This window comes from Phaethon aethereus (assembly GCF_964289735.1).
Source record: "Phaethon aethereus genome assembly, chromosome: 2".
NCBI classification, from domain to species: domain Eukaryota; kingdom Metazoa; phylum Chordata; class Aves; order Phaethontiformes; family Phaethontidae; genus Phaethon; species Phaethon aethereus.
This window is the reverse complement of record NC_138582.1, coordinates 95184210-95209652: the sequence shown is the minus strand read 5'-3', so window position 1 is coordinate 95209652 and position 25443 is coordinate 95184210. Positions and strand designations below refer to the sequence as shown.

The following is a 25443-nucleotide window of genomic DNA, read 5'->3' as shown; positions in this document are numbered from 1 at the left end:
AACTTGTCAATGCAAAGCTGATGAAGGAATCTGGGTTTTAGCAAGCAGAGAAAGATGAGAAGAATGAAGCAAGCATTAAAAATGGATGGTAATATTTGGAACAGATCACATGACTTGTTTCCCCTCTTTGCTAGTTTTTATGTCCATCCTGGCTTTTAACACTATTTCTCCCTACTTCCTTATTTTCAGGGTTGGTCGACGGCCTGTACTGCTCTTCTCCGTCATATTCATTTTGATATTTGGACTGACTGTGGCACTCTCAGTGAACGTGACCATGTTCAGCACACTCAGGTTTTTTGAGGGGTTTTGCCTGGCTGGAATAGTCCTCTCCCTGTATGCACTGCGTGAGTATGCCTTCATCACCCATCCAAACGTGTCTTTATTGAGTATGTGTTTTCCTGTTGTCCTGCTTCCCACTTTTGTCCAAACAGATCAAGTCAGACTCATATGGACTGAAAAATCTTTAGTGTGAGTTTTGGTAAGGAGGTAGGGATTTTGCAGTTGTGTCTTTAGGTTGCTACAGAGCAGTCTGTGAAATTGTTTGAAAGCTCATTTGGAAAGAGTTATAAGGTGTTCTCGGTTTTCTTGTTGTTATTTAAACCTATGTCATCTGTGTCATGGCCATAATGTGTAATGGATTTCATGCAAAGATTTCACCTTGCAGCATTGAGCTCAGTAGGACACTCCCTACTTTTTCTGTCTCCAGAAGCATGGATTCTAGCACTTTTTCAGAAATTCCTGTTACTTGCAGCAAGAGGGCCTGTGTCCCTGCCTCAGGATTGTAAAGTACAGCAAAAACGTGTGATGAGAAGAGCCTAAAGTCCTTTTATCAATAATTTTTGGGGGTTTTGTTATTTTTGTCTGTTTCGTGGGGGGGAGGGGGGAAAACAGAGAAACCTGGGGAAATTTTGTAAGAAATGTCTACATACTGGTGTGTGGGATGACTGGTAAACTTGCAGCCAAAACATCTGAAAACCCCTTTCCAAGGCCTTGCCTTTGGAGAGGACATGAGTGATGCCACCAGCCTAATCTGTGTCCCTTGGATATGCTCCAGAGAGCTCCATCTGTTTGTGCTTCCTTGGCTGTTTATAATTAACAGGTAGTATCACTCCAACCAAGGAAAACGCAAAATTTCCCCCTTTTTATTATGACTGTAGAAGAGTATTATCTAACTGTATTCTGGAAGTTGCTGTACAGATCTTCATAAATTTTTATTTACTTTCTATCATAGATGGTATCTAACCCATCAAGATTCAGCACAATGTCCTTACTCTGCATGGTGGCCTTTGTAGTATTAAGTTCCGCAGCATCTGTTTTGATTTTGGTGCGCACCAAGGGGAAAGGAGCCTGACTAGAGTCTACACGAGTTTATTCTGTATTGTAGTCTTATTATCTTATAGCTGATATGGTACCCAAGATACATACTTTTTTTTTTCCTTCTTTTACTTTTGGTCATATGATGTCTATTGAGAATTTTTCACCAAAAAACAAAGTTACTCCTGAAGACACTAGACTTCTATTGGGAAGCATTTTAACCTGTGTGGTTCCTGTGGGAGGGGGCTTCAGCCATTACCAGTATGACATTCAGCTGGAAACCAGTCGTCTTGGGATTTTTTGCAGCCCAATGCAGCATGTTAGTTTTTCTTGGTTGGTGGTTTGTTGGTTTTGTGGTTGTGGTGGGTTTTTTTGCTTTTAAGGGAGTCATTGCAACTGAAGATTTTCGTGGGGAGATGCCATCTGAGTAAAAGTTTCATTATGGACCTTCTGAGATCAGAGCGAGAGAGTGCATGTGTCACCGTAGATCAAAGAGTAGCTTTCCAGCCAAGGCTTTCATTCATCAAATGGGAGATGCTGGGTAGTTCATGCTCTGCTTGATCCAGAGCAAGGATGTGAGCCTGATTCCCCCCTATAATTCAAGTGTTTGCTATGGCCACTGCATGTCTGTGTCCACTGCAAATGGGTGGCTCTCTGGATAGACAAGGCATGAATAGAGCTAGTAGGTGTTAGGAGAGATCTGTGTGAAATTAACTGCAGCTTGCATGTCAGTGCACTTCTATGGAAGTGAGAAAATGTGAAAGACACAGCACCTGCACCTCTGGTAAGTCTTCTGACCTTCTGGCTGGGGTGGTGAGGGGAGTGGATTTTTCTGTATTAAATATTTTCATGTAAACAGGAAAAAAATAAAGTTGCCATCTTGGAGTAGAGTCGTGGGAGAGGATTAATCACTGAAGTCTTAAGAGAACGGGAGGAACAGGGCTTTTTTGTTTGTTTTGTTGGGTTTGATTTTAGTACCCATAATATGTTAGGCTTCTTCTCAGTTTAGGTTTACCGTCTCTCCCTTTCTGCTACAATCTGTAGCATGCCATTGCACTCCTCTGTGGAGTCATCTTGTGTTTCATAGCCCCTCTTCCCTTTCTCTTAATGGCCTTGATTTCTTCCCGTGGCAGTTTGTTGCCCCTGAATTCCCGGCTGGCTGCCCTGAGCGGAACAATGGAAAGTGGAAAGTTTGATCTGCTAGACGCAGTCATTAGCCGAAGTTTTCAAAGCTGCCGTGCAGAAGCAAACTGTATAGGCTTACGTAGCCTGCAAAGGTAATTAGCTTGCCACCGGGATCCTCTTACACTGCGGTGAGCTTGCTAGTTGTGCTTGGATTTATGGCCTGCCTGAGGGGAATTGTAAATAACAGTCCGGGATGCTTTGAGAGTGGAAAGAGCACCGAAGTGCTGCCTTTAAAACACAGAGCTGCCAAGGTTGAGCTGCCCTCGCCGTCCAAACCGCGCTCTTAATAGCCTGCCGCTGTTTTCCTACCTGTCTGCCCTGAGATGCAGCGTGAGCCCAGGGACAACCTTGCCTTCTGTGGAGAGACAGCACTGAGCCCGGGCCGCCTGCGCTCTGCTGTGGGCTCTCCTCAGTGTCGTAGTGAGCTTGCTTCTCGTGGCCTCCAGCCTCTTGCCTGGAGCTGAGCAGGACTTCACTAAAGAAACCGCTTTTGGGTGTTGATCTGTTAAACTGAAAAGTCTTACTGCAGCTGCTGTGAAGTTTTGTTGGAAAAGGTGTTTCAGGTGAAATTTCTAGTGAACCTGCAGGAAGGGACAGGCTTGGGGGAGGTGATGGTGCTTGCTGCAGAGGAGTGAACTGGGGGCTTTCTCCTCCTGGGTGCTGCAGGTCATTGCGTCATCTAGAAGAATGGAAGGCAGTTAATCTTCTACTGAACAAACACACACACAGCTTTTGAAAGGCTTTTGTTTCATGATGATGTGGAGGGGGGGAGCTTCTACCTTCTTCCAGAAGCAGTTTCCTGCCCGATACCCAACCTTCAATGGGTTCCAGTGCTCCTGAGCAGCTGGCACACGTCTTGTGTGGGGAGGCACCAGCAAGGTTCATGGGAAGCTCTCCCCGTGAGGGCAAAGTGGCTGCCGATATGCCACGCTCAGCAGTCATCTGATGCCAGAGCTGGAGCTGTTTGCTGTGATATGTTGGGTAGGTCCCGCTCTGTTTGCTGAGCAGATTTCTGCAGAAATGGGCTGCTCTTTGCTGGAGGAGGGTGCTGGGAGTGGAGGTAAACTCTCCCCGAGAGAGAAATGATGGAGGGCTGCTAAGGAACAGTCTGGCTACTGTTGCTGGAAGGGGATGTATGGCCTGCCCAGCACTTAAATGTAGAAAAGAGTGTAGACTGAGGGGCTGGAGGAAGACAGATTGTTTAAGAGGAAGTAGGGGAAAAGCTATTTTTTTTTTCCTGAGAGTGTCTTTTGTCCCAGTGTTTGTTGCTGCATGCACGTCCAGGGAGGAAGGACAGGCATCTTGCACCTGCTGGCTCAGCACGGTCGGGAGCACGGGTGCTGTAGCCTGCTGCCCAGCTGAAGACGAGGAAGTTCGAGTTTACCGACTGGGGTGGAAAGCCCCACAGCCAGTCCTGTAAGGAGTTTGGTTTGGCCGAGAGTGAGAGGAAGAGGTGTGGGAGCCCGGGGCGGGGACACATGTGCCTGCGTAATGCCTGGGCCGGCGTCTGTGGACTCGCACAGCAGGCCAGGTGTGCCACTCCTGCTGCAAAGAGCTCTGCTCGCGCCTCGTGGGACAAAGAGCGTTCGTCAAATGTGGGAGTCATGGGAGAAACCAAATCTGACTCTGTGGAGGGTGGGGAGGGTGTTGCTGCTGGGTCACTTTAAGTCCCACTGGGGCATTGCCTCAGCCGTGACCCCGGGCAGCCTTTTCCTGCATGCTTGTGCAGAAGGCCAGATGCTGCGGCTGACTCAGCACTGGTCTTCCTTAGGGCTGGCTCTCACGAGCGTGTGTGAGCTGATGCAAGAGGTCTCATGGCTGAGCGCAGGAGTTCCCTCTCCCCGTTCTTTCCTCTCTTCTCACGTGCTCTGCTGAAGCCATGCTGGCTTCTGCCCGAGCCTTCTGCAGGGGAAGCCATCTGCCTTCCCCCTGGAGAAGACCAAGTGTGCTCTTGTCACCAGTGGCCTCTGGTCTTGTCTTCTCTTCCTCTGGGAGATCTTCTGCTGGGCATCGCGCCCTTGTGCTGCCGGAGCCTGGGGGAGCAGGGCCGGTGAAGTGGGTAAAAGAGAAGCAAGGGTTCCCTTCCAGCTGACAGCTTCCTACGCTGCATCTGTCTCCTCCCCAGTGTCCCTGCTTTTGTCACCTTCTGGAGTCGAAGCTAGGATGGTGATATTAATTAAACTGTTTAAGGGAGAGGGGAGAGGGGGAAGAGTCAACTTTTTCTGGCAAATGCTCCTGATGGGTTTAATGAGCCTCCCGTTAGTGTGCTGTGTGCCATCGCTAAGGCCTACACCTGAGCTCAGGCAGCGCACGCCATGGCGCGCATTTGCACTCAATCGCAGGCTGTTCAAGCAGTCTCATGGGTGACTGAACTGCCCATTACACTGCGAAATTAGAAAGTCTAGACTCGAATGAACCGGTAAACAGGCTCTGGAAATAGCTTTGCTGGAAGGGAGACATCGTCTCATGTTGGAGCAAGGAAGCAGGGGTGCCCCTCCAATGCATAGCTGCAGGATGAGTAGAGCGTGTTTTCCCTTATGCTATTAAGAGAAAAAAAGGTAGAAACACGGTTGGAAAACATAGGTTGTGTTTCAAAAGCCTGGAGAAGCTTGGCAAAGGCTTCTGGACTGGTTAAGATGTCCAGCTGCGATGTATCTTTCTCATTTATAGCTAGGTCAATCTAACCTGCTACTCTTGTAAATCGCACAGGCACTGATCTGAGAGGGGCTAAATGTGGCTTAAGATTTTTATTTTTCTTTAACATGTATCCTGGAAAGCTAGAGGGGAGGGGTGTGAATGACAGCTTGCTCCAGGCTGAAGAATGAGCAAGTGCCAAAAGGGAGCATGGAAGCTTCTGGGTGTTGGGCTGCAGTGATGTCAGATTTGTAAAATAATGTTGCTTCCAGTCAGGTGTCAATATAAAGGGTGGGGTTCATATCTCTTCCCCTCCCCCCTCCTTCCCTTCCCTGCCAGAAGTGTATAGACTCTGATCCTGGAGAATCCCAAGTTTATAGTACCCACCTCTCTTGGAGTTTGTACGGTCTAAACAATATAATTGCTTGATTTATTCTCCATTTTCCTCTCCTGACTCTTCAGTAGCAAGCACAGCCTCAGCTAGGCAAGGCAGGTGAGGCACTGGGAACTGCAGGTGCTGAAGTTATTCTGTGTAATCTGAACCAGCTCAATAAATAACTCTGCAACGCATTCCCAAACCGGACGATGCGGAAAACGTCTGACCGCTTTCCAGTGCGTGGACATGTGCTTCGGCTCTGCAGTAACGTGGGGTTCTCTCCGCTGACTGGTTTGTGATAAGATCAAGGTTGTTAAGCCACTTACTTTCTGTTTACGCAACCAGCGTTCCCTTGCTCAGAGTCACTTGGTGCAGATCTAGTAGGAGTGATCAGAGGGGGACCGGCTGAAGGAAAACCATGCGGGGTCACCCGAGAGTGACCGCTGATTGTTAAATGACAAATCTGTGTGAAAAGAGCAGCCACAGGTTGTTCTAACATTGAGATGGGATGTGAGTTTCTAGGAACAGCATCTCTGTATTTTAACTAGCTTTGTGCGAGAACGGTTAAAAGATAGTATGAAGTAAGAGCTCTCCAGCTGCTCAAAAAAAGGAAAGGACCGTGCATGCCTTTCATCAAATGCCTGGGGGCTCAATTTATGCAAGAGTGGAAAAGGTTATTGGAATTACAGTAGTCTCCTTATAAGTATAAATCTTCCTTGCTCTACATTGCTTCCTTCAGTACAATCAGATTATGACTCCTCATGTAATCTGTTGGCCTCTTTCTCCTCAGTACTTCTTTGAATTTCCTTCCCTTTTCTGATGGTCAGAGTGGGTATGAGCTCTTCTAGGCACACGGTGTCTGCCATTAGAGCATGGGCTGTTGTCCTTATTTTAACTCCTAAAAACTGTATTCTAGAGCAGAGGTTCCCTTGAAGCCCATATGGTCCTTGCCCATATTGTCCCAAATCCTGGAAATACTGTACTGTTTGAGGCAGTCCATTTGAAATTAATTTATACAAACTCTTAAAGTATGCCAGAAGGGAATAAAAGGAGGATCTTCCTAAAGCTCCGTGGGAGGTTAGATGTTTGGTTAACACAGAAATTGCAGCAGGATCTAATTTTAATCAGTTTTTCCATTTCAGTTGCTGAAAATCTTGCGTGTTGTCAATGTGACCAAAAAGCTGATGGAGTTAATTTTATTTGAGGTACTCCTTGTATGACTGGTCAATTGGGAATGCAATTAAGATGCAACACTGCAGTTGTTATAGTTGTGATGATGACAATCAGATGAGTTTAGAGTACACTTGCAATTTCCCCAGGTCAAAACACAGCTTGCATTTATCATTTAAAGTGTCTGTCTTTTAATTGTTCCAAACCAGCTCCAGCAGTTTGGGTATGCTCAGTGTGCAAAAACTAACCTTCTTTCATGCAAATACTTGTAACTGTTCAGGACTGTGATGACACTTTAAGGGATTTTGTGGTTTTTTTTTTTTTACCTGAGCAATGGCAAATAGACTCACAGGTCTGCTCATTCCTGTTGTGCAGCTAAGAGCTCACTGCCCTGAAAGGAAATGGGGGTGGTTCTTCTCTTCCCCTTCCAAATTCCTTTGCATCATCTCAGCTGCTCATACAACCATAGCTTCAAACTACAAGGGGGTGTTTAAGATAGGTGTATAGTTAAATCCAGAAGGTAGCCTTTCAATTGCAGCTCTTTGACTCAGCTGAAGTGGTGTTAGAGCCTTACTGTAGGCATAAATTGTAAAGTGTCTCTTCCCCCTGCTTTTTTATCCTGTTTTTAGACAGCTGCTAAATGGCTCTTCCTTGCTCTGTAGATCCAAGCTAGTGTTCAGCCTTGTGGAGGGTTACTGGTAGCAAAAGCTTCACATAACTTGAGCGCATGCATCCGCGCAAGCCCCGTCCAAAGTGATGGATGCCGCTGTCGGGACGTGGGTCATCTGTATCTTGCAGAGCCCCTCGGCTGCTGTGCACCAGCACAGCACCCCTGCCAGCCTCCCTCCCGAGAGTGAGTCTCAGCGGTACTGCCAAGGAGCCCTCCCGGCAGGAGGGGAGCGCTCCGCCATGGCCATTGGGTCTGCTCCGTCTCACCAGCGGGTTGGGGTCCCCGCTAAGCCCTGCCCAGTGCCTGAGCTCCAACTACTCGGCTTCTTTTGGCTGGGGAGCGGTCATGTACTTCGCAGTTACAAGGGCTTGAGTGTGCAGCAATGTTGTATCGCTGGTGTATGCCTGATGCTGGTGAGGGTTTATGGTTAATCCTATACTTCCATGATCTGAGAGGTATGTTGTGGTTTTTATTCTGAGAAATGCAAGTGGTTTGGAGACAGGGGTGTGGAAGCTCTGCCAGTTGCAGTGACTTTTTTTTTTATAATTTTTTATTTTTTTTCTAGCAGGAGACTGAATTTGTTGCAGAGGGCATCAGAGAGTTGTACATATAAAGCCTGTTTACGAAGTCTGTTGCCTTACTGAGTTTTAGCTCTCCTGTTCCTTGGCTGTGTCCTTACACTTGGCAGAACTTGAAAACTGGTAGAGCAAGTGCTGGAAATGAGATAGGCAGCAAGGAGCTCAGGAGCTGCCCTTAAGGTAGTCAGCATACAAAGTTGGGGTTTTTTTTCCCCAGCTGCTTCTTCCAGTGAGGCACAGGCATATGCACATTTCCCTTGTGTGCACGTGTTAACTTTCTGCTGCAAAAGGAAGCGTGCATAGGTTCATAAATCACCTACAAATGAATAGTGCTTTACTTCCCTTTCCTGCCTGCCCCTACAGGTTTGCTCGTCAGGCAAGTGCAAGCCAAATTATTGTGGCAACAGGATGTGCATAGAGGAAAAACCGTGTGTACGAGGGAGGTGCATTTAGAAGTTTTCTGTAGTGATTTGAATATTCAAGTCCAGCAACAAATGTCAGCACACAAATTCACATAAATATTTATGTGCCTTTTCAAGAGGAACCGTAATTTAACAAGGCTAGCCAAATTTCCATCCCTAGTCATGCAGACGTGACTCCTATTTTCTTGCTTACAAATAACATAACCTCGTGGGATTTTTACTAGTTCAAGTTAATTAAATTTCACTCAAAGCATGAAATTTGCAGGCAGTGCGCGTTGCAGTATTTCTGCAAATGCATATTACTTAGTCAGATACAATAAAAAGTTCACTTTTGTTTTAATTCTTCGTTTTATTTTGTTGCCAGTCTAGAGAATTTAACCATACATGCTGTACCAGTGCTCATATCACTCACTTTTCTTCTTCAAAGAAAACGGTTCGATGTTGCATTGCAGATGAACTTGTTTATAAGCCCTATACATTGCTGTTACTGATGGGCCTAAAAGTATGAGCTATGTTTTGGTCTTTTGAGAACATCTGGTCCCTTCTTAAGTGAGTTGTACATAGACTTACGTAGTCTGTAGAGATAAGCTGAGGCAAAAGTGCTTGGTAGTATCTTGAAAACTTGTTTGCTCACATTCTTTGAATTCTGGTTATGGTATGAATTGTGAGAGAAGAAATCAGTTTACTGAAGGTCTAATGAATGATGTGCAAATCGTTGTGAGCACTACTCCAGTTTTGTATATGTGAACTGTATGTCTGCTTTGGTCACCCATATATTCAGTAAGGAATCTTTCAACTGTAGATAATCTTGAATTTAGTCTTGGTAATAAAACAATATCTTAGAGAAAAAGGATGTTTGAAGAAGGCTCTGTGGCTTGGAAGTGTATTTGTCCCTTGATGAACAGTGTGTGTGCTGAACTGTGGGAGGGAGCATGGTCCAGTATTTGCATCAGAAGTTCTGGATCCATGTTCCTGTGCCTCTGTGGGTGATTTCCCCAGCTCCTGGATGCCCCAGCATCTCTCTCTAACCAGCTTGTGTTTGGAGGAGTTCAGGGCAAACTAAGCATTCTTGTGGCTTCTCCTTCCAGCTTTCTGTCCTGTTCCTGTGGCAGAGGTCACTCTCTTGGAGACCAAGCTAGAGCCTGTAGAGGCTGGTACACTGATGCCTCAGTCCTCTCCCATTCAGTCAGGCATTTAAGTGCAAATACCTCTCCATCAGTGGCTTACCTCACATATTCAATATATGAGGTTAAGGACATGCATTTCATTCTGCTGCTGTTTTACACTTGGAGGAGAATGATCCCTGGCAGAAGCAGCAGCGGGGCACAATGTTTGTGCATGCCTCGGCCAGCCGGGGACGTGAGGAAGAGCCTGGGTGCGGTGGAAGAGGGAAAGCGCTGCTGGAGTGCTGTGTGCTGTAATTAATAATTCTGTTAAATAGGCAGACCAGAAGACCTGTGTGCCCTGGTGCTAAGGCACAGGTAAGTTACTTTATATACCATCTGTTATCCAAACACTTGAGCTAATTCTGTGGAGAAACGAGGAGGGCATTTTCTCCGTGAAGCGTTCAGTTCAATAGACATTTAAGCACATGGAGCAGGGATTGTTGTCTAAAATAAATTAATGAATCCCCAGAGTTTTCTGCTTGATGTGAAACTGCTGTCCAGACAGACCAATATGCCGCTCTGTCATGTCCTCTTTAAGGGCCTTCTTCAGTTCCACTGCTGCTTCCACCCTGATTTCTGCCCTGTACTGACAGGCAGTGTAGCTGCCTCCTGGGTATAGAGTTGTTGCTCCCTTGGAGCACTCGCTTTACAGCTTTATAAGATGTTAGAAGACAGAAAAGTAAGAAAAAACATACAGGAAGCAGAATCAATAATGTGGTGAGGCAAAAAGCAATATAAGGGAAGAAGTGTTTTTCTTATTATAGCAAACAAAAATGGATCGAAGGCAGGGAGGAAAAACAAGAGCAACTTAAAAAGATTGTGTAATAGTAGAAGTAGCTTATGTGGTGAAATTGCAACCAGCATTCCTAATAAAATCTCATTGTGGTTTCATTTATAGCTTTGACTTTGAAAAGGGGATTTTGTCTAGAACTTTACTGACTTGTTTTTCGAGGCACAAAACCAAATCTGTGTTTCTAGGAAGCTTGAAGAAAATTAATTAAAGACCTTTTGAATTATAGATCCATTAAAAATGACTGTGCTTTGAAAGTTAAATAAATAAAGCTGTCAGTGATCATCTATTGGGGGAAAAAATGGCTTCTCTTGTATCTGTACAGTAGAGAAACCCAATTACTGCACTCCAGGGCTTTGGAATTTGGGCAGGAGAAGCTTTGATTATATGAACCTTGACTCTACCCTTACAAGTCTCTGCAGATGTCATGTGTGAGTTTAGAGCTGTGAATCAGCCTGAAGTGTTGTTCTGTCCTTGCTTATTTTTTTTTTTTCTTCAGTGTCTGTGCTAAGTCTGGAAGAAAATATGTAAAGTTCAGTCTGCATCTTGTGAACTTTAAACCTGAAGGACTTGATGTTTTCAGGAGACAAGCTTAATCCTCCTTGACTGAGTGTTGCATTTTAATAAAATAAGTACTCATGCAGCTGCCTTTCCTCTGTTCCTGACTTTTCCTTAATGATGTTCTTTGGCTGAGGGTAGGTGCTTCACGCGGATCTGGGGTCAGTGTGTCAAAACAGAGAACAAGAATAGCCAATGCATGACCCAAAGAGTGAAAATAAAGAAAGTGGAATATATAATATGTACAACAGCTGCCTCTTCTCTCTTGCGTCTGCTGAGAGAACGTGGCAGGTATTTTTCTAAAAGAAAAAATCTGCTCCTATCCAATGAAGAATAATAGCAGCCATTAAAGGTTTTGTACCCAAGTTATTTTGGAAGCTAACCGATGGCCAGACAAAGCAGGCAGTGTGTCATGCTAACTTGTGTGAATCTGAGTACCACTGCTGTCTCGGTGCTGTACTTGCTGGGAACCTGGCTAGGAGTTTTAAGAGCCTGGTGGGACTTGCACTGGAGATACTAGTGCTTTGTCCTGCCAAGACAGCTTTGTGGCTGACTTCTGATTAGGAAATGTTTATTTACCCTCTGTCCCTCCTTCAGGCTACCAATGCATGCCATCATAGAATGGTTTGGGTTGGAAGGGACCTTAAAGATCGTCTAGTTCCAACCCTGCTGCCATGGGCAGGGGCACCTTCCGCTAGACCAGGTTGCTCACAGCCCCATCCAACCTGGCCTTGAACACTTCCAGGGATGGGGCATCCCCAGCTTCTCTGGGCAACCTGTTCCAGCACCTTACCCCCCTCATAGTGAAGAATTTCTTCCTTATATCTAATCTAAATAGACCTTCTTCCAGTTTATTTCATCTTAAAGCCATTACCCCTTGTGCTACCACGACATGCCCTATAAAAAGTCCCTCTCCAGCTTGCTTGTAGGCCCTCTTCAGGTGCTGGAAGGCTGAAATAACATCTCCCTGGAGCCTTCTCTTCTACAGGCTGAACAACCCTAACTCTCTCAGCCTGTCTTCATAGGAGGGGTGCTCCAGCCCTCTGATCATCTCTGTGGCCCTCCTCTGGACCTGCTCCAACAGGTCTATGCCCTTCTTATGGTGGGGACTGGATGCAGTACTCCAGATGGGGTCTTATGAGAGCAGAGTAGAGGGGGAAAATCGCCTCCCTTGGCCTGCCAGTCATGCTTCTTTTGATGCAGCCCAGGATGCAGTTGGCTTTCTGGGCTGTAAGCATGTATTGCCAGCTCGTGTTGAGCTTCTCATCAACCAACACCCCCAAGTCCTCCTTCTCAGGTCTGCTCTCAATTCATTCTCCACCAACCTGTATTTGTGCTTGGGATTGCCTCGACCTGGGTGCAGGACCTTGCACTTGACTTTGTTGAACTTCACGAGGTTCACACGGGCCCACCTCTCAAGCCTGTCAAGGTCCCTCTGCATGGCGTCCCTTACCTCTGGCACCTTGACCACACCATGCAGCTTGGTGTCGTCCTGCTTGCTCGGTGCCACTCAGCTGCAAGCCCACAGCTGCAGCGCGGCTCTGCTCACAGCAACGCAGATGAGAGACCTCGCAGAAGTAGACTGCTTGGAAGAAAGAGCCCGCCTGCCTATCCAAGTGGGAGAGGGCCTTGTATTTATGGGTATAGACAAAAAAGATCCTTTTTGCCCTGATTGCTGGGAGTAGTTAATACCTCAAACTGACAGTGCAGGAACTGGCTGAAGCTTTTTTCCTGCTCTCTGAGGGAAAAATCTGACAGCAGCTCGGGGACAACCTAAGCCAACCTGGTTCTGCCGGCTCCAGGTTCTGCCCATCCTTCCCTGGCTGGTGCTCCCACCTATTGCTGGCCCTACAGTGAACTGAATCAAGGGTGTAAACCAGCAGAAAGCTATTCATTTTGTTCTTTGGTTTGATTTTAAGTCAGTTTTCCCCTTATCTCTTTTCCCCTTAAAAGCTCACCGTAGGGTCGGATGAGCGTGGGCAGATGAAGGAGAGCAGGCATGGGTGACTGGGGAGTCAAAGAGAGAGGAGGGACTGCAGGAGCCACAATACAAATTCAACCTTCCATGGTGCCCTGCTGTAGATGCAGTTTAAAAGCCCTTGTGGCTTGCTAGCAGTGCAGATGAATCAATTCTTGCAAGCTTATTGCAGTAACTTTAGGTCAGGAGATTCTCCTGGTGAAAACAGATTAGGCTGTTAAAAGTCGCCGTGAAGCTTGCCTGTATTTGGTGTGGGTCATTCATGAACGTGGGATTTAAAACTTCTTTCTTACAGGCTTTTTAAAGGTTGGACAGCGTTTAATTGCATCTTGGGAGAGCCAACAGGTCTAATATGTTTAGAAACAAATGCCTTGCACAGGTTGATGTTTACTCCCAGGAGAGCTGTCTGTCTTTGAAACAGTAGCAGATGGAAGTCCTTCCACTTCTAGGCACTAACTTGTCTTGGAGAAGAGTAGATAAACTGACAGCAGAGAAAAGGATTCTTAAAAATAATTGCTAGGGTTCTGTATGGCTTTAACTTTATCTACTTCAGCTCATTGAGTGAGGAATCTGGCTTTGGATTTATTTAAAACTTTGAAACTCACTTGGAGAACCAAATATGATCAGACTATAATATCAGACTATGATACTATATCAGATATGATAAGACTTCCACTTTTCTGGCTGGTTTTTCTTAGCAACATTCAAATTAGCAAATAAATAGAAGCTTCCAGTCTGCTGATGACAACAAATAATCTGTGATTCAGAGTAAAACATCTTGATCATGGACTTGGCAGCCCTAAATCTTCAGGGGCAGAAATGCAGACCATCAATCTGATATTACAGTACTGAAAAGACCCAGTTTCTTTGAAAAGTCAATTTTGTGGCTCTTCCTTCAGTTTTGCTTCAGTAAATTTTACCCTTTAAGGAGACGAGATTTTACTTTTGGTTTTAGGAAAAAAAATAAATTAGGGCTAGAACTGAGGGGCAGAGATTATGTTGTTTGTGTCTAGGATAAAGATGCTGAAAGATACTCTGCACTGAATTGTCTGACCAGCTTGTATGACCTTGATCTTCTACTCGGAGCATTTGAAAAGTCATTGGGATTGTCGTAGTGGGGTTTTTTTAAATTTCTGCTTGCTTGCTTAATTTTTGATTACCACTTAGGTGGCTGCCACAGCATATATGTCTCTATTTTAAAATATTATACTGTGTAAGATAAGGAAAACACAAAGGGATGTTTCTGGATTTATGTGTTAAGACTTCAGCTGTATCTCCTATTTGTATTGTTATAAATGGCAATGCTGAAGAAAGTTTCACTTTCTCAGTGCTGGAAGGCAATAGTGCTTATTCTTTGGAAAAGACATCTATGAGAAAGGTACGCTAGGAATTTACTAAGATTTCTGTGAAAACTAATCTGTCCTGACACTTCTGAATTGGGAATACCGGTCTGCAAAATATTATGCACAATTCTAATTTCAAATAATAGAATTTTAGTGACTTAAATTCAAGATGTTACTGTTACAAGGTTAAATGCCAAACCAAACAATCTCTAAGGGTTTTTTTTCATACTGCATTGCAGTTATACTTGTGCAATGTGTAACAGGTATGAAATAGTGCTGTTGTGATGTAAATCATGAGACGATTTCAAGACAGGCGTTCAGCGTAAAACACATTACATTTAGTTTCAAGCATAAAATTATTACACAGTTGAGAAACCTAAACATACAAACAGTCAAAACTTCATTGCCTCCTTGTTCTGCACGCTGGTGTATCTCCAAAAACAACCTGTCTTCCTGCTGACTGAGGAGCTGTACAGGGCAGGGATGGGACGGGGCTGGCGAAGCCGTCCCGCGTTGTCTGTTCCCGGAGGGGCTGGCCGTGGCGCGTTCTCCGAAACCCTCTCATCCTGCCGCGGCGCGGGTGTGTGCCGAGAGGCGCTGTCGGAGCGGCGCGGGTCTGGGGGCCAGCGGAGCTGCTGCCTACGTGTCCAGTACCCTGTCCTCAGCGTCCCCGTGTTTTCCTGGTGGTCTTTAAGGAAATGTTTTACTGCGTGGGAATGGTGCTGCAGCTCTGATCCCAGTAAGATACTGACGTTTGGTAATGATTGGATCTAGTGTTGCCGTTGCTGTGGTCACCGTGTAGGCGCGCTGCATTCGCACTCTGTAACCGCGTATTAAGTCCCGCTGCCGGGAGGAGCAGCCCTGCTCACCCGCATCCCTCTTGGCAGCTGCTTGCTTTCTGCTGGCTTTGACATTTGTCTTGTCCTCTTCGGCCACTTAATCCAGCCAACAAAACAAACAAAAATTCACTTTTCTTTGCTGAGCTGATTTTCTGCTCTTCTGTTGAAATTTCCAATTAGGGAGCAAACAGCTGCAAATGTCAGAGGTAAATGTCAGGGGAGGCGAGAATGCGGGGAGGTGGACTTAGCTGGTGGAGTGGCAAACTGCATCCTGACCAGCGCCGTCTCCTGCAACTAAATCTGAAAAGAGAGCAGAGGTGTGGCTCCGTGTTACAGCCCTCGAACTGCGCAGCCGGTTTCAGAAGTTTCTGCCACGTTTTGCCGCCTCGTGAATTTTGCTGATTTAGCTGGTTTTGTAACTGCACTCAAAATCAACTGTGCAAGGCGATGTGGCTTAAACAAAAAAATTCAGAACTACCTCTTGAAATATTACTTCCACCCCACCACTGCCGATTGCTCTGCTCTGTTTTTTAACGGATCCACCTTAGGGTTGTTGTGTGATTGCATCAGCAGTGGAATTGGTGCAGGTGAGGGAACCATAACCTGTAGCGCGCTCTTTTCTTCTCACGCCATATCGTCTGTGTGCTTTCAGGATGAACTGTACGTAGATGAGTGTCTCATGTGCCGCAGAGTATACTTCAGATGGAGTAGAATCAAAAGGGAAGAAACCAGAGCATAATAGTGTGAGGAAAACTGAATTCTTGAAGTATAAAGTTTTCTAATGGGAGCATGCAGCCTTGTCTGACATGGCTATGATCTTTGGACCCAGTAAAGGAAGTTAAAGAAACGACGAGTGATGAATGGTGCGACCTTGGAAAGGTCAGGGAGGGGAAGAAACTCGCTTTCAGTCAACTGTGTTTAATGGAAAGTCACAGTCTTTTTTCATTTGGAGTTCTGAAATATTAGCAGCAGACCTAGCAAAGATGGATGTATGAGTGAATGGTGCCAAATGGGTAGAAGGCACATGGTGAAGCACTAAATGGAAAGCATAACATAGCAGGGCATGTGACTTAGAGGAGAGGAAGATTGCCTAAATATATAAAAATTTCTTCTTTGGAAACTATATTGTGTTGAAATAGAAACTTTCTACAGAAAATGCCTGATTTTTCTGGCATCTCCCTGTGCTGGGGAAACTGTAAATATTTTGTTCTGGGTCAAATTTAATTTCTGCGTTCTCTGGAGATAATGTGGTGCTTTCAAATGCTATATGTGTTTTATTCCTCATGCCTGGATTCCTGGGTTGTGTATTTTCACTGCAGTTTCTTTCCTTGTTAAACTAGTCTGTTGTATCATGGGAATCCTTAAGCAACAAGGACAGACTTACACAAAAGCAGGTGTTAAATGTTTTAATTATTAAAATTAAACATTAATTTATTAATATTTTATATATTTATAAATTTTAATATTAAAATTTCTCGTGGGATAGAAACTTCCCATCCCACGCTCACAACACATACAACCTACTGTTGGCATAGTCTCCCATGCGATACCTTAATTTCTCTTCCTCTGTATCAAGTTCTTAATGACCTGAGATTGGCTTACAGAAAATGGTGACTGAGCATAAGCCAGAACGGCCTGAAACATTTGGCGATACTTGTGTGCTGCGTGGGTATGCAGTGGGAGGGGCAGTTGCTCCCCTAATCCGCAGACATTAGTATCACAGTGTTTATTTGCACCTGGTAACCCCATAAGTATTCTTTCTCCTGTTGATTTCAACCGGGATAACTGAGCATGGCAGTCCAAAGTCTTCGGATGGGAAGTAAGAGCCTTTCTTTGGAAGCTCCTGGAAAGCCTGTGAGCTCCAGAGTCAAAGGCAAGAGCTGCCCCACTCCTGCTGTCATGGATACTGCTGGAATCCTCCATTCCAGAGGGAAACAAATTCCCACATGCTGGATTGTGGTTTTTTCTTAATTTCTTTTGTATGCTTTTTGTGGGGCTTGGAAATGTTTTGTCTTTCTGTGTACCTTATTCCAAAGATTGTATGTTGAAGAAGCACAGAAAGATTGGCAGATACAATTTGCAAACTTAGTTATCTGTGCGATGATATTGGTATTGGATCAGGTGCTAGATTTACACGGAGATAACACAGGCTTTTTAATTCTGGTATGCTTGAGTGCTTGACTCTTTGCAATGTTCATACGTTGCATGCGACGGAAGAGGAGACTTCATTTTTGTGTATGTGCGTGATCTCTTAGGGTGTCTTAAGGGCCAGACTCCTCACTGTGGCATTGGGTAGCTTCTCTGTGGACTTGGAGCTTTTGACTGAAACGACAGTAGGTGAGCATTAATGCGTTGGTAGGCTGTTGACTGTCATTTTCATCGCCTGGCTTCTGGTGGGACTAAGCACCCTGACACTGCTCGTGGTGCTGGGGTGAGGGGCAGGGAAGGAACAAACCATGCCTCTGGGAAGACTGGACTTCAAAATAACTGCGGAAAGTGGGCTGGTGCCCCAAAATCATGTGTAAAGCCATCATGAGAGAAAGTACCGCTGCCTCTGTAAGAGGCGATGCTCTGTGCAGTGGCCAGCTGGCAGCTGGTGGGGATGCAGACCTGCTGACGTGCATCTGTGTGACACGGGAGTGTTTCCCTGTAGGATGGACGCAAACTTTCGAAACATGGCTAGAAAGCACTGGGAGGGTGTGGGCAGGTTGTGGAGGTGGTGTTTTGACCCCTGGTCCAGGCTGTGGTCTGTGTTGTGCTTTCCTAAATTAGCATAAATTTTTGTCTTCTGGTTTGTTACGTTAGCAGAGGATCATGTAAAGTGTTTGTGTGTACAGACTTTCTGTCAAAAATTGTAATAAAAAACACAATAGCCAAAGCAAAATAAAAAATTCTGAATTCTTTGTTAATGCAGTTCTTTAATTCCCAAGTTGGAACATAAAATTGGATTACTACTTAACTTAGGAAGCTTCTTGTATTGAAAGAAGAGGAGGAAAAAAAGGTTAAATCCAAAATGGTGCTATTGCCTTTAGGTGTCTCAGTGTAGAAAATTATTACGGGATGCCGTGCAGTCAGCAAATGGCTCTGGATCCAGTGCGGATGCTCTTCACCAGAGCGCAGGCGTGTAACACTCTGTGTGTGCCGCTGCCTTACTATGGACCCTGATTTCCTGGCAGTGCCACTTAATGGCTTTGGTTCGTTTGGAGACAGGCCTGGGCTGGGTTCCCTGGCCACGCCAGTGTGATCTGTCCCTGAAACGTCCTCCGCCCCAGCAGTCCCTACTTTTCCCTGGAGCACCAAGGGTGCCGGTGGCAGCAGCTGCGTTAGCGTTGCTCGCTGCCTTTGGTTTCTTCCTTGACGCAGCTTCTTAATGAAATACCTGATGAGTCAGTGGTAACTAGTCACACTTGGGTGTGTGACTGTTGCCTCCCTGAAGACCAGGGTGAAGTTCTGTTCGTGTCTTGAGGATGCTGTAAACTAAAGAGGTGTCATTTGCATGCTGCTACGGCTTCTTTCTTCATGTAATTTTACAATTCGGTACCTGTAGGGATAGCGAATTGGAAATGAAACTGGCAGAACCAGAAGGAAATGTATGTGTCCCCCGTTCCCCCAGGCAGCACTTTTACATGAGGGACACTTTAGAGATGCATATTGAAATTGATTTCATCTTTCTGCCCCATTAAACAAGCAATTGGTTTTCAACAGCAGTTCACAGATGAATCTGAGTAAAAGCAGGCTGATTAACTGGAGGACAGCCAGCTTGGCAATTGTTTGTTATCTCCTGTTTAATACTCGCAGTGTATAATGATACACACATCAGAGACTTAAAACTTCTCCCCTCAAGAAACAATACAGTAAATTAATCTGTTGAGAAGTTGCTGAGATTCCAGCCTCCCTCCCAACTTTTTCGTTTAACCAAGTTAAATACTGCTAGCTGGAGTTGTTCAACTTAATGACACACAGCCAATGCCGGAAGATTTTTTTTTTTTGCTTTTTTGTATTTTGTATTTATAAATGAGTGGCTTGGAGTTCAGTTGGTGTCGTGGTTTAGCTGAAACCAGGGCAGTTGGGTTGAATCCCAACTTGGGTTTATCCTGGGAACTACAGGCCTGTCAGCCTGAGCTCCGTACCGGGGAAGCTCATGGAGCGGCTCATCTTGAGGGTGCTCATGGGGTATGTGAAGGGCAACCAAGGGATCAGGCCCAGCCAGTAGGGGTTCATGAAAGGCAGGTCCTGCTTGACCAACCTGATTTCCTTCTATGACCAAGTGGCCCACCTAGTGGATGAGGGAAAGGCTGTGGATGTTGTCTACCTGGACTTTTCTAAAGCCTTTGGCAGTGTCTCCCACAGCATTCTCCTGGAGAAACTGGTGGCTCAGGGCTTAGACAGGTGTACTCTTCACTGGCTAAAGAATGGGCTGAACAGCCGAGCCCAGAGAGTTGTAGTGAATGGCATTAAATCCAGCTGGTGGCCGGTCACAAGCGGTGCGCCCCAGGGCTCAGTTTTGGGGCCAGTCTTAAGTTTAGTATCTTTATCAATGATCTGGATGAGGGGATCTAAGTGCTCCCTCAGTAAGTTTGCAGTTGACACCAAGTTGGGTGGGAGTGTTGGTCTGCTGGAGGGTAGGAGGGCTCTGCAGAGGGATCTGGGCAGGCTGGATCGATGACCTGAGGTCAACTGTATGAGGTTTAATGTGACCCAAGTGCAGGACCCGGCACTTGGTCTTAACAACCCCATGCAATGCTACACGCTTGGGGAAGAGTGGCTGGAGAGCTGCCCGGCGGAAAGGGACCTGGGGATGCTGGTTGACAGCCAGCTGAATATGAGCCGGCAGTGTGCCCAGGTGGCCAAGAAGGCCAACAGCGTCCTGACCTGTATCAGAAATAGTGTGGCCAGCGGGACTAGGGAAGTGATTGTGCCCCTGTACTCGGCACTGTTGAGGCCACACCTCAAATCCTGTGTTTGGTTTTGGGCCCCTCACTACAAGAAGGACGTTGAGGTGCTGGAGCATGTCCAGAGAAGGGCAACGAAGCTGGTGAGGGGTCTGGAGCACAAGTCTTATGGGGAGCGGCTGAGGGAACTGGGGTTGTTCAGTCTGGAGAAGAAGAGGCTGAGGGGAGACCTTATCGCTCTCTACAACTACCTGAAAGGGGGTTGAAAGGGGGTTGTGGCAATGAGGGTGTTGGTCTCTTCTCCCAAGTAACTAGTGATAGGACAAGAGGAAATGGCCTCAAGTTGCACCAGGGGAGGTTAGACTGGATATTAGGAAAAATTTCTGTATGGAGAGAATGGTCAAGCATTGGAACAGGCTTCCCAGAAAGGTGGTGGAGTCACCATCTCTGGAAGTATTCAAAAAATATGTGGATGTGGTGCTTCAGGACATGGTTTAGGGGACATGGTGGCATTGGGTTAACAGTTGGACTTGATGATCTTGAAGGTCTTTTCCAACCTTAGTGATTCTGTGAATGCACTAAGGTGAAACTTAATTCCTGTCAGTTAATAACAATGATTCCTCATTCAAGCAGAATATGCTCTGCTTTTACGCACAAAACTAGGATGATCCTTGTGCATGCCTATCGGCAACGGATTTTTTTTTCCCCGAAGTTATGATGTCCTGAGGGCACATATGCCCTTCCCTATTCTGAACATCTGAGTTTGGGGTATTCTAGTGACTAACCTGACTTAGGAAAGGCAAGGGTGCTAAGGAGTGTCTGTTCAAACTCTGACAGTCTTATTTTTAATCTCCCAGTATTTGTCATCCTGATTATTTTAAAGCAAAAATAGATGTATTTAAAAGGTCTTAATCATTGTCATGAGCCCTCTTTGGGTTTGTTGGTGGGTGACACAAACATTCTTTAGTCTTTTGGGAGATGAGGGGTAAAGATGAAAGGAGGGAAGAAGCTGCTACTACTGTGTATAGGGTACCTCTTTAGTTATATTTTCTAATTCACCTCACTCCTACATAGGAAGGTTAATGAAAATGGTGGAGTTTAAATGGGTGTGTTGCTTCCTGCAGGGAGGGGGGAGTGAATCTACAAATTAAAGTACAAGGTTATTGGAACACTTATCTGCCTTTAATATAGCTATATGTCTCTGAACTACTGAATATTTTTATTGCTGCTGCTTTAATAATTAATCTACCCTTTGGAAGCTGCAGGCTTTTTGTCTAGGATTAATGTACTCTTAACACCCCTGTGTCTACCACCTCGTCCTGAAAGCGAGGTGGTAGCACAAGAATCTACTACAGGAGGCTTGTCCCATCTTTGACCGCATCTTTGTACGTCATCTTAGAAAAGCATTTTTAATCCCTCTCTGCTGCAGAGTTCAGACATAAAATTTCCAGTTCTGTTCTGCAAATCTCTTCCACGTTAGCTAGCTGGGCTGGTCTGTTAACAACTAGCGATAGTAAATGGCAGCTTTTTCTGAGCTAGGCTGTGAAAGAAGGCACATGCCTGACTGGAAGGGCTGTTGCATGCCTGTCTCTGGCTAGGAGTGGGGAAACTCTCGCCCTTAAAGGACAGATCTTGCTGCCTAGAGGATGAGCTCTTTCCCCCAAGTGAAAGGCTGAGTCAGGCTCTCTTCAGGGCCTTCCCATGTTTTCTTGAGAGGCCTCACGTAGTGAAGTGTTACTCAGATCTGTCAGCAGGCACTGGAGGTTGTTGGTACCTCTGTGTGTTGTGTTTTTCCTGTTCTGTCTTGTTGGTGTAGAGAGGTGATGAATCAGCACATAATGTCTGCCACAGTGAAAGTGGTGTGAAGCGGGATGCTTGGTTGCTCCCATTTGTTTCCTGAGATCCTGTTAGGTTTCCTGGTGATGTTCTCTGAAATGGGGAGCTCTTGCTTTTTTCAGGTGGGAGAATCAATATTGTGTGCTCTTTGCCCTTTTGGCTTTCCATTAAATACAACTGATGCCTGCCATGGACTGCACGTCGTACAATCTGGCTCCAAGGTGTGGTTGATGAGGAAGACTCTCCACGTTGCACGTCATGCTGGGCAAGATGGGGCGACGGCAAACATCTTTTATGCTTTAAGGCACATTTGGTTGGTGGCTTTCTGGTCCCTATGTTGAAGGGGAGAAGGGAAGCAAGACGGAGATTGGCTAACAGAAGGATGGTGCCAGAGGCAACACGCTCATCTCTCAAGGTAGCTTTTGTGCCTCCAAGGAGGAAGTGTCTTGCTGAAGACAATTACTTTGGGGCAGCCAATTAACGCAAGCCCTCCTAACTATGGATGGAGGGGTACCCCTAGGACAGGCTTTGTGGGAGAGTGGAAGAAGCAGAAGGAATGAAAATGGGATCTGGCAAAGCTGCATCTGTACATTGGGGAGAGGGAAGGACAAGGAGATTTAGGGTAGGAAGGAGTAATAGCAGGATTCTGACTCAATAACTTCTTTCTGAAACCCAAGGAATAGAAAAAGAGAGAGACAAAAAGGTGGAGAGCCCTGCTTTGTGACAAGATTTGTTTCCAACTAGTACATTGAGTGACTTAGTGGCCAATATAAGCTCTTTGAATTGATCCCCTCCCTGCTGTGTTTATATTTAATTTTTTCATATATGCAGAGCTTAAATTCTGAAGGTCACTTCAGTGCTGCCAATGACATCTAAATAGAGTCTTCCTTGGTGGGTGGTGGGTTTTTTCTGTTTGCAGCAGCCCATGTAGTTAAGACCACATGATGTTTGCCTTCATGGCTGAAACAGTGTTTTAACCCAGGTTTCCAGAGGCAAAAGGCCAGGGTAATATTTTTCTGCCTCATCAAATTGTTTTTAATTCAGTTGAGGCGTTCTTCAGGGTCTACAAACAAGGTCATACAGGTTGTCTGGAAGCAATAGAACAGCTTGGTTGTACGGCTGCTGCCCACCCTCGCTGGTGGGAGGGTGTATCTTTCTGAATCAGCAAAGAAAATTGGTTAAAACCAGGTCTGTGCTCCTTTGTTCCCTGTGGTGCTGCTGGTAACTGCACGCACGATGAGTACTGGCTAGAATTGGTGGCTGGTAGAAAAAACTATTATTTTTCAATTTGGTGCTTTTCTTGGTCACTTCTGTCAATTTGCAGCAAAACATCTAACATTAAGGCAAGAGTGCCCCATCAGAACAAAGTGTGCAGTTCCCACAGTGAGCCTAGAAATAGAAGGATCTTCATTTTGTTTTAACTGTGTTTGAACAGACATATTTCTAGGATTGCCGAGGTCTACAATTTAGCTTGTAACACCACTGTAGTGGTGACACTTTGAGTCATCAGAAATGCAGCCTGTTTCTTGTAAAGCCATATGGATTTTAATTTAGAAACAAAATAATTACTAATTTTGTTCTGTAAAATTTAGCTTCCTCTAAGAGATCTTTGTATAAAACCAAAACAAAACCCTAGCAGCTCGGAGTTTAGTTGTGTGAAAAACTGAATTGGATAGCACAGTCCACTGAATTGGATGGCACAAACTTGAGTACTTTTCCTTCCAGAACCTGAAGAGAATGACTTAGGGCCCGGGTTAGACGTAGCCTCTCTTAAGGAGCCATGCTACCATGCACAGATTCACAAGAAGTTTATTTTGACACACACTGTTTTCCCTTACACTGCCCCAGCTGTAGCCCGTCCGCATTGTAGGGGCAATAAGCTGCCTCTCTTGCTTCCCTTTGCGTTACAGAGAATCAGTTTATCCGCTCTCCGTGACCATTCCACATGCACCACCCAGCTGACTATTGTCTGTAATTACTATTTGAGCTGTTCTCAGCTTATAGCTATTTATTTGTCTTGGAAACTGGCCAGTGTTTTCCATGGGATTATTTCTCTTTGTTAAAGTTCTTACAGTCATGATGGTTTAGGTAAAGCAATGGAACTGTTGGTTCTGGGGCACCAAAGGCCAATTCAAGACTATGAGACCTTGATTTCCATCCCAGAAGTGTGGACTGCTCAATGCATGGGAGATAGTAAGTGCTATCTCTTGCTTATAGGTACTTAATGTTTTGCCTTCCTTGACAACATGAGGATTTTTGCTTGTGGAGATCAGCGCTAACAGATCTATCACAATAGATCAGATAACAGAGATGACCTTACTAGTTTTTGGTTAACTGCCAGCAGAACAGAACAAGTTTTTGCTGGGTGGAAGGGCAAAACTAGCATAGGAGGAGGACCCTCAGCAGTCTGGAAATGGCAAACTTGCAGATATGGGACAACATTTTGTCGGTAACGGTGTGGGCAGATCTAATTAAGCAGATCTCAGGGGACAATGTTTGTTTCTCAGCTCACTACAGTGGCTGTCTCAATTAGCTTTCTCAGTTGTATTGAAACTGTCCTAGAGCGCCATGGGTGCAGGTGGCAAACTTTGTTTCTCCTGAGGTAACGGTTTTGCTTCTTTGAGGCCAAAGGAGGCCAGGAAGCCGAGTTAATTTAGTGTAGGCTTCATCTGTGAGGTTTCTGGTGGGTTTTTTCCTTAGCGAAAGCTGGTAGAGTATGGAAAGTAGTCTTGGTGACCTCATAAATGAATAAAATGAGACTGTTAATTACGTTTAGGAGAGTTGCTTAGATTGTCATAAATATTTCTGCTTACATTTAAGCCCCCAGAGTTTCTTTTTTAAGAACAGAAGAATTCAGGGTGGATGTCGCTGCAGTCTATGGACTTTACTCCCTGCTTCTGCTTCTGTGACTTCTGTGTGGTTTGGTAAATCGCTGCTTTGCCTGCCTCGACAGTCGACGGTTCTGGGCAAATGGGGGGTTGTAACTGCCCTATCCCACAAATGAGACTTGAAGGGTTCACCTGATCTTGGTTTCCCTTGCCCCCTGGGCAGGGGTGGGAAGGGACGCTGCCCTTCGGGTGGTGCCTGCCTGTTCCCTGCCCCTGGAGGAGCAGGAGGCCCCAAGGGAGAAGCACCTCAGAGCAGGTGGGACCCTGGGAGCTCCCTTTGCTCTGTTCTGGCTCTGCAGCTTTCCCGTTCCAAAACACGGACGAGGCGAGGAAGATGCTGTGCGTCGTGTGTGCCCGGGTGTTTCACTCTAACCAAGCTGGGGGGAGGCAGCAGCGGGATCCAGGTTTCCTGTCACTTGCTCTCCCTCTTCCGACTCCATTCCTCTGCTTTCCTACCCCCTCATGCATCTCCCTGGCTTCCTGGCAGCCATATCCCAAGGCGTACTCTTTCCACCCCCTTTCACGCCATGCTGGAGCACAAGAGAGCCTTTGCTGTGGCTGGAGCGCCATACCTGCGTGCCGTGAAAAGCATCACGGCAGCCGCCTGTAGTTGAGTCCCTGGGGACACTGCGGACGGGAGCTGTGTGGCCGGCACCCTCTGGGCTGAGCAGCAGAGCTGCAGGGAGGCTTTGGGGGTACGGGAGCGTAACATGGGGTTACGGGAGGTGTGCGTGGAAGCACACTGGTGGTCCCTGCCGCAGGAGCGTTTCTGCAGAGCAACTGTTGCGTGTTGATGTAGCAACG

At 45.9% G+C, this 25443-nt stretch overlaps 1 protein-coding gene across 3 annotated transcripts in view; it reads left to right on the top strand.

Annotated features, from left to right (window-relative positions):
- Window positions 1-259: 259 nt before the first annotated feature.
- Window positions 260-25443, top strand: part of SLC22A23 (solute carrier family 22 member 23) — a gene marked incomplete at its 5' end in the record, with an annotated part of 96010 nt that continues 70826 nt past the window's right edge. For 2 of the 3 annotated variants that reach the window (XM_082015462.1, XM_082015463.1), the window contains one exon: window positions 260-344. In XM_082015462.1, the coding sequence (XP_081871588.1) occupies window positions 275-344 (70 nt within the window). The remainder of the gene's footprint in view (window positions 345-25443) is intronic. The other variant, XM_082015461.1, reaches the window with a different exon arrangement.